Source organism: Enhydra lutris, unplaced genomic scaffold (assembly GCF_002288905.1).
Source record: "Enhydra lutris kenyoni isolate GAN:26980312 unplaced genomic scaffold, ASM228890v2 scaffoldscaffold38, whole genome shotgun sequence".
Classification (NCBI taxonomy): Eukaryota; Metazoa; Chordata; class Mammalia; order Carnivora; family Mustelidae; genus Enhydra; species Enhydra lutris.
In genome coordinates this window covers 753,795-762,909 of record NW_019154122.1, presented here as the reverse complement: position 1 = coordinate 762,909, position 9,115 = coordinate 753,795, and the positions used below count along the sequence as shown (strand labels likewise).

Genomic DNA, 9,115 nt, shown 5'->3' with positions numbered 1-9,115 from the left:
GAGACTTCCCCTAAACCCTTCCCCAGAAACCCCGTGTGCCTTGAATCTGCCTTTTTAATGGGGACACAGGAACAAAAATAAGCTTGTTTGCAAATAAACATCTGAAAGACTATCGTAGCAGCTGATCTGGGCTGAGGCATCAAAACAAAGTGACGATTGTGGGAGAAGACAATGCAAAGGACTCGGGAGTGAGAAACTCCAGGGCAGAGAACTTGTAGCGACTCGTGCGCTGGGTTATTTCTGGAGGCCGAAGACCCCATCTGGAACGAACAGAAGCTAGGAGGGTCTCTGTCACTTCACAGTTTATTACCTGTACAGAAAGAAGTCACTGCCACCAACAGCACTGTGCAGTTTTATTAACCATTCAAGTACAGTAGCATCTGGTAAGATTGGGACAGAATTGGGATTTAAAAGTGAACAGATATTCAGCATCTAACAATTTGAAAGAAGCCACTACATACTCTTTTCACGAACATGTTTTCACAGAGCCAATACAGTACTAGCCATTAACCCAGTACGCCAGGTGCACTGAAGTAGAAAAGATGCAACGAGAAAAAGTAGCTACATTAGAAAGACTTCAACACTTTAGAAAAAGAGTACAACACTTTCCGTTTCTCCCCTTTAGGCCCGAAAACAACATCATACAATCTGGATCTACCTATACAGTCCTACATCAGCTTCTAGATTTGTCAGGAGGGCAAAAATAAAATGACACTGGCCAGTACAGTCTTTGGATATTTGGGAAGGGGAAGGGGAGAAAGTCAGTTCTCAGAACAAATTAGTCAGCGTCAGTTTCATCAGCAGGGTCTTTGGATTCCTTGTTCTTCCGCACTTCCTCAATGTGCTTGTCCTGGAAAGAAACAGCATTCGTCGGTCAGTCAAATCACAAAGCCTGGCGAGCTACAGGCCCAATGGCGGCATCTGGGCGTATATCATTTATTAGTGGGAAGCACACAGGGTTCTAAAACATTATCTTCAAACTTCCCTGGGTCACCCATGGACTTGGATGACTGAGCCTCCTCGGCTCTTTCAAAGAATATAGAATTTTTCTGGAAATCACTGAATACCCCACTTTATTCTTTTTTCAAGATTTTATTTTTTACGTAATCTCGGCACCCGACGTGGGGCTCGAACTCACAACCCCAAGATCAAGAGTCGAGCACTCTGCTGATGGAGCCTGCCAGGTGCCTCCATTCCATCTTATTTTAAAATAAGATACCTCTCGTTTAACGTGTTGAGCCCCGAAACTGGGGACAGAGACACCCAACGCCTCGATCAAGGCCATTAGTTTGAGCTACCTCACGGGTGGAGACTTCAAGCTCTCAACCCTCTCAAAGCAAAGCTGGGCCACCGACCTTCTCCCGCAAGCGCTCCAGTTTGGCGGCCATCTGGGCCTCTCGGTTCTCTTTGTTGGCCTCCATTTTGTGGGTCAGCTTTTCTTCCGCCATCTTACTGAAGTTGTTGTTCTCCTCTATGGCTTTCTGAAGCACCTCTTTCTCGTGCTCCCGCTTCTCAGCCAGCTGCTTCAAGACCTCGGCTTCATGGGACTGAAAAATGTTTAACAGGCTAGACCCTCTGAAGTTTGTTGAGCATTACATTTTTGACCAAAAAAAAAAAAACCCTGTTATTAACTGGGAGGACTGAAAAGAGGCAGAAATTAAGATCTCCTTAAATATAACGTAAGCCAGGGCCTGAATTGTCTGTTATCAAAATACTGTGAAAATCACCTTCTTTTCTAGTGTTCGTATTTACTTTGGACAACTGCCCAGGTTTGTCCAGAGTATTGCCCCACTGCTCTCTAAGGGAATCCCTGTAAGATTTACTGCTTAATGGTAACAAGCAGTTACCATTAAGCATGCACACGGAGGAATGGAGCTATACTGTCAAGAACTGGTTACTGACCTTCAACGTCCACCTGAAGAAAGTTCGATTATAAAAAATGTGAGCATATCGATAAAAAGAAAAAACGTGAATGATAGGGAATTTAAGACTAAGCCCCCAGATTACTATTTGAGCCAAGGGGATTTCAGTGTCATAGAAAAGTTTCGTCGCTTCTCTCTCTGGAAGCTGCAGTCACTTCCAGGCCACTGGAGTGGTTACCACAGTTCGCCGCCTTCAACAGAAGCAACATGCAAGAGCGTGTTACCACACAGATTCTGACATGCCTGGAAGCATCACTGAGGCAGGAAAACTACAGAGCACCTGCCACTGGTTCTGTTCACTCTCTTCTGCAGTATCCCAGTCCCAAGTTCCACCATATAAAGCACAGGTTAGTGACTACAGGGCCAGGGTGGATTCCTTAAAAATTTGTCCAGCCATTCGCTGCATTTCCTCACAAACTCAAAAGTCCACAAAACTCCGTCATCCCCCATAAGAGTTCAATTGGTGCAGAAAAGCAGGTAGCAGACAAAGCTCCCTTGCAAACTCTGCCGCCCTTCCTGGTGAAATGAATGGCGGTGCCAACAGCGGCTCTGCGCAAATACGCACATGGCACTGAAACATACAGGGCACATGTTACAGCAGTGTGTGGTCAGATGTGTCAGACTTTACATTGCACTAACTGTGTTGGTCAGGGGCAGGTTACTACCTCACCTTCTTGTGCCTACTTTCCTTCATTTTATTTTATTAAAAACATTTTTTTTTTATTTAAACTCTATACCCAGCATGGGACTTGAACTCACAACTCCAAGATCCAAAAGCCACTTGTGCTATTGACTGAGCCAGCCAGGCGCCCCTCCCTAATTTTAAAATTAAACCCACTCACCTTAATCAGGGTTATTGGAAGGGAATAAATGAGAATTTATATAAAGCTCTTCATGAAAATAATACTGAATGAAAGGAAATGCACCAAAATGTTAACAATGGTTATTTCTGGGAAGTAGGATAATGAATACTTTTAATTTCCTATGTATAAACTTCTGATTCCCAATTTTTGTACAATAAGCATATTAGTATTTGTTGATCTTTCTGATTTGGGTTGTTTTTTTTTTTTTTTTTTTTTAAGTAGGCTCCACACTCAGTGGTAACATGGGGTTTGAACTCAAGACCCTGAGATCAAGACTTGAGCTGAGATCAAGAGTCAGACGCTTAACCAACTGAGCCACCCAAGGCACCCCTTTTCTGATTTGTTTTTAAAAATGGATATTTTATAGAATTGCTCAGATAAGAGACAAGCTGCCTCACTATCATGCCAGTTGAGCAACACAATCACATTACCAGCAATTTAAAATGTTTTTATTGTACAGCTCTCGGAAAAAAAACAAACCACGCAGGCACACACACAAACCAAACCAAACGCGGGGGGGTGGGGCGGAGGGGAGGGAAAGAAAAAACCAATCATCCACCAACAAATCTATTTTTCAAAGAGAAAGCAAGAGAAGCTGGAACTTTGGTTTCAGACAGACCTAAGTTTGAATTCTGGCTCCAATGCTCATAGATATAGGACTTGGGAAAATGACATTTCCGAGACCATTTTCTCATCTCAGGATCTCAGACATCTACCCTTTTAGGGTCATTGAGTTAAAGGAGAAAAACAAAGTAAAGGACTTGGTACATAACAGGGAGCTCAGTAAACGATGCCTGGCATTTTTTCCTAGCTACTGGCATATGTAATTGTCACAATTATAATCCCATCTAGCTCCAATTCTGTTTTCCTCCTCTTATGGAAATAAAACTGATTCGCCACATTACATAAATAAATATCCTGTTTTCTGTGAATTGTGATGTTTACCTTGCGTCTTTCTTCTGCAGCTTCTAATTTCTTCTGAATTTCCTCCAGGGAAAGATCCTTCTTCTTTGGAGGGGAAAGGGGGAATTCTGGGACGGATTCTTTTGATCGAGGGCTGAGAATCAGCTCAAAAGCCTGGCCTGAAGCACGCTTCTCCAGTTCTTTCACCTGGATATCTGGATTTGATCATATTCATAATGTATTCAGAAAAATGGGGTTTTCCTATTCTAATAAACTATCCTGCAATTTCCTATAAACCAAATCAATTTAATGAATAGAACTCAGGCTGATGAAGAAGCTGTGTTTGCAGGCAAGAGATTATCTAAATACTGCCTCCCATAAAACCAAAGCTCAATATTTTTGGATTAAAAAATACCATTCTGAGATACATGTCTGACAATCACTTTCATAAACAAAAGGAAGACTTGTGCAAAACTCCACAATTTTGCTCTAGACCAAGCCAAATCATTATATAATGAAACAATTAGGAGCTCTTCAGTACATTCAAGTGATAATTTTTCTTCTTTATTCTCTGATTTATATAATGGGTTTTTTGATAAGACCAAAATACAACTGCTCAATTAATGGCTTAAGACCTGAATCCATCTCCTATTATAAAATCCTAAACCCATCACAATTCATCTTTTCCAAATAGATTACCTACCAGAAGAAGCCATGGTGAACAGAAGACAAGAGACTGGCAGTGTATTCTACACAATCCACTGGCAAGGAAAACCCTGAAAAGGATTTTCAAAAGCATGCGATCAATTTCTTTGCATTTCTAGGTCATTGATCCAAAGGAACCTCAAATCACATCCACGTAAATCAGTGTCAGAAAAATCACTACCATGGAATTAAGTAAGACATCATTACCTAGAAAATCATAAAAATCTAGAAAATACCGAAACATTGGTAAATTTGAACTGAATAGAACATTGGTTACACAAAATCGAATCAACTGAGCTTGCCTGCTCAAAAAACATCTTGGATTTTAAAGATTAGACGACGTTAAGTCACAACATTTTTTTTTTTGCCCTAAAACTCCTAAAAATTTCCCCTCCCAAACGGCGAAGAGATCTTCCAGATTCAACTCAACAGTGAGACCGGAGCCATCTTAATACTGCCTACAACTCATTGTGCAAATGAAATGCCCACCCCTGCTTTGTCTGCTTCTGCCATGGTGGAAAACAAAACGCCCAAGCTAATATTAACCAGTATGTTGAACTCCTATTGTTCTAGGGGCTTAAGCTCCTTATTCAACAGCGAGCAAAATTAATCAGTTTTATGAACCTCCAGGTTATAGGTTATAATATTTGCTGCCTTTTATCATGAAAAATTCTACATCCCTCCTTGATTTTGTTTAAGGTCATTATCTTTGTACACCCCAGGCCAGTAAGAAAACCTAAGACTGCGGGTTCCAACAGCTGGAAATTAAAACCCTAAGCCGCGAAACCGTCTCACCCCCGCAGAGCATGAGACGCAGCACCGGACCCAGGATGGGCGTGGCCCCGGTCCAAGCGAGGAAAAGCGGGTGGCCGCCCCCGGCCAATCAGAGCACGCCCTGTGCTCCGGCCCCTGGCCCCGCCCCCTTCCTCCCCGCGCCTTTTCGAATCTCCCCGAACTCACAACACCCCTGAGCCCGCGCGCGTGGGAAGGGGAGGGATAGGCGGGGCTAACGGTCCTATCTGGGTAACTCCGCCCTTCCCGGGTTCCCCGCACGCCGACGCCCCCCCAACTCCCGCCAAAAACATCTCGAGGCCCCCCCGAACCCCCGCAGCAGCTCGGCGGGTGGGGCAGGCCCGGGGAACCGGCCGGGGGGTAGCTCAGGCATCGGCCCGCCACTTCCTCCCTTCACGCCCATCCACCCCGCCTCCACCCTAGCTGTCCGCGCCCCCCCCGCCGCGAGGACAGGATGGCTCTCGTGGGGTGTCAGCCTCGGGCTCGGTCCTAGTCACTGGGCGAAGGCAACAGAGGGAAGGGGAGCGTCCCTAGCCGCCCGCAGTCCGACACTAAGGCCGCTGCCCTCGGGAGGCGCCGCCCCGCCCCTTCAGACAATGGGGACCCCAGCGGGGCTGAGCCTGCGAGGGAAAGGAGGGAGGCAAACGAGGGCCCACGCCCCCTATTGTCTCCACGACGGCACCCCGGGCTAACGCCCGGGGCTTGCCCAGCTGGCCGCGCCCCCTCCCCACGGTAGCCGCGCCCCCAGGGAGCCGGGACAAAGCCGAGGCTCCGCCCGAGCCACACACAAAGCGGAACGACCCCCGCCCGCCAGTCCCACTTAGGGCCCGCGGCCACGCCCGCCGCCCTCCGGTAGGGGGCCGCTACCACGGCCCGGCCCCTCCCGCCCGCCGCATCCCTCTCGCTGGTCCCCAGCCTCCAGCCGCCTCCTCCCTGAGCCCCGCACCCACCTGCTCGGTCCGAGCCGCCTGGCCACACTCTGAGCACCAACAGACTCGGGCGCGCACAAAAGCGCCAAACAGCGGCACGTGACCTCCCTGACAAGCTCTCCATTGGCTGAAGCCCGCGGCACGTGCCGCCCCCTCCCCCACAGCCCAGTTGCCCCGCCCCTCGGGACCCCCGAGCACCTCGGGAAGTGTAGTCCAGCCTGGCGGGGTAGGGGGACAATGCGAGGGATGGGGGGTATTTGGGGGTCTACCCAGATGTGAGCAGGGGGCCGGGAGGGTTGTCTGACCGCGGAAGAGGGCTATACTGTGGCCCCTAGCCTGGGTCTGATCCAGCTCTCCCATCTCTAAGAACAGGGCGGGGCGGGGCGGGGCCGGCCGGGGCTGGGTCCCTCCCTACCTCTCAAAGGGTGGCCCCCTGGACTCCTCCTCCGTTGAGCCACGTGCCCCGCATCGCCCCAAGGGCAATACTCGGACAGCGCAGTGTCCGGACATTGCCTCACCCGTTGCTTCCACCTAAGACGTCCAAGCCCTCGTTACAGGACAATACCACTCTTTGCCCCTGTAAGGCCCCCCTGCAACCCGGCGCCCTACCTCGCCCCACGCCCGCGTGCAATCTCCATTGTGACATCATCGTCATTCCTTACCCACTCAGCCCTAACAGGTCACGGGCGTGGCCCTTCCCCACGGTGCGCGTTTTTGCTACCATACTCCGGGACCGGAGCTGGTGACCAGAGAACCGTGGGGGAAAAGTGTTGAGGCTCTGGAATTTGATCTCCTTTGGTCCAACAGTTACTCGGCTTAAATGCAGACTCCATCTGTTCTGCCTAGCCTTTTGCCTGATGATAGGGAAGGAAGAGCAACAGCAGTTCCAGACAACCCAGACTGCGGTGAAGTGTTGCTTTTGTTCTTGGAGCACGTGCTCTCCAGTGCAGTGCTGGGCCCTTTTAAAGAATCAAAACAAAAGGGAGAACCACAAGGTCACGGTTCCTCCTGGCCTGGTTTGAGGAGAAGCACATCAGAGGCACAAAGGAAATTGGTCTAACCTGAGAGATCTTAGAATGCCTGGCCTCCTTACCACAGAAAGGCCAGAAGAGAAATAAACTGAACATGGTTTCCAGATCTCTCTTCCCATTCCCCAGACCAAGGCTGTGTCTCCCGTCTTCCGGTGGTAGGTGATCACTACACCAATGCACCTGCTCTGAGATCCTGCCTGGGTGGAAGGACACCTTCATTTTATTGATCAATGGGTCCAGTCTTCCCATACCAAGAAACAAATATGACTAACTCTGCAGAAACAACAGTCCTGATTGTGAAAGACTCTCCATGTCCAGCCAGTCACTGGGGATGTGCTAGAGATAAACACAATTACTAGGTGCCTGAGACAAGGAAAACCAGATCATAGAGGCAGCAGACACACCACACAAAGCAAACAATTAGCAATTCGCTGTAGCCTGAAATATGCTTGTTGTGGCATTTTCTCCAACAATTGCCCTTGTGTGGGGTCAGCCTCTCCCCCGCCCCCAATCGAAGTGGTTTTCCCTTAGCATGTGAGCAAGACCAGGAATAATTCAGATTCTGAGCCCTGAAAGCTTTCTTCCTCTGAGACCGAACCTAGCCACAAAACGCCAGGTGTTTCCATCTGTCAGTTTTCTGAGCAAAATCTCAGAAATCGTTAGAAAGGCTGGAGAAAGGTGGGGATGAGAGCTCACCGGAAAGTGACAGATTGGCAGGCAACACAAACCAGCACCACACCGGAACCCAAGGCCAAGACGTCTATTATCCCGGAACCAGCCTTTATCTTGAAGTCTTTGTACTTGAACTGGAGGTTTGCAGAGGAAGGTCCCACCCAGTGGATGCGTATTTCTTTTAAATACAAGAAATTGCCCTGCAAAAATCTTAATGTTTCTGACTATTCATGTTGTGACAGGAAAAAAAAATAAATCTTTCAAAACACTGATTATTTCAAAGCACTTACACCGCTTCCCCCCACCTTTCCTTTTTCCCTAGAGCAGATGTCTATTTCCATGGAAACCACAGCTAGGAACGAAGATGTTAGAACTCATGGAGATTTTTAATCTTTTGTAACGATGCTACTTAGCTGGTGGGTTTGTTGTTAGGCGCCTAGTCCTGCTACAAGGATTTCCTGAGCTGCTCACTGCCGCTGGAGGCATGGGGGGGGGGCGGGGGTAAGACTGCCCCTTTACCAATCCTTTGCATAAAAAGGTGCGTGCGTGGTGAGGTGATCCCTGTTTCCTAGGCAGGGCTGCTGTTCTGAGAGCCAGACCACAGCTATTAATTGTCAACTCTGCCTATAAGGTGTTCCTACAGGGGCACGAGCCCAGGAGTAGGAAAGGCTTTCAACTCCAAGGCGAGAAAACAGCTTTGCCACTTCGCTTTGGAGAGGGGCAGAAGCTCCTTTCTGGGAAGCTGGCTGAAACTCCCTTCAAAAGCCACTCCCTCCTGAAGGGGCAGCAAGGAGTTAACGTTCCCGTCCTGGAACTGCCTATCCTTGCCCGTGAGAATTATTTTTGCCTCTGCTCAGATGGTTTGCTGAGACTATGGATTAGCACAAAACGACGTCAAGATATGGCAGCCCTCCGGCTTATTTGATCTGTCTAGACAGCTGAAGGAGAACACTTCAGTCTTCAAAGTCTAGAAGGGATGTCTACACTGATCAAACGAGCTGGGCTGTTGTCAGATCGCCTCTGTTCTTACAGAGCACCGCAGCCTTTGTTCATTGTTGGTTCTGAGGCTGCTGGGGTTGTCACTCGCTCGCATGGGCGCCGCCGGGTTCCAGTGCTTACGGGGCCTGTCCTTGGCAAAAGGATATTGTGGGAGAGGTTTTCTCCTTGTCCCCAGCCACTCTGTTCCCTTTGTCTCCTAATCCTCAGGCACTGTGCTCTAACACTCCCTTCCCTGTTCGAGCCCGTCTGAATCTGTTTTACACGCCCAAGAGGGCGGGCCTTGTGCCTGGGTCTCCTCA

The 9,115-nt window shown here is 48.6% G+C and overlaps 1 protein-coding gene across 4 annotated transcripts; it reads right to left on the bottom strand.

Moving 5' to 3' along the window:
• Positions 1-285: 285 nt before the first annotated feature.
• On the bottom strand, positions 286-7,914 carry LOC111154688 (stathmin 1). Of its 4 annotated transcripts, none has more exons than XM_022514523.1 (5): positions 7,842-7,914; positions 4,392-4,464; positions 3,731-3,903; positions 1,356-1,547; positions 286-850 (listed from the first exon to the last, which is right to left on the bottom strand). In XM_022514523.1, the coding sequence occupies exons 2-5, from the start codon at positions 4,402-4,404 to the stop codon at positions 779-781; spliced, it is 450 nt and encodes a 149-aa protein (XP_022370231.1). In that variant the 5' UTR covers positions 4,405-4,464; positions 7,842-7,914; the 3' UTR covers positions 286-778. The 4 variants fall into 4 exon arrangements, with proteins under 4 accessions (XP_022370231.1, XP_022370229.1, XP_022370230.1 ...); XM_022514521.1 differs by lacking the exon at positions 7,842-7,914 and adding an exon at positions 6,136-6,204; XM_022514522.1 differs by lacking the exon at positions 7,842-7,914 and adding an exon at positions 4,696-5,213.
• Between the last annotated feature and the right edge of the window lie 1,201 nt (positions 7,915-9,115).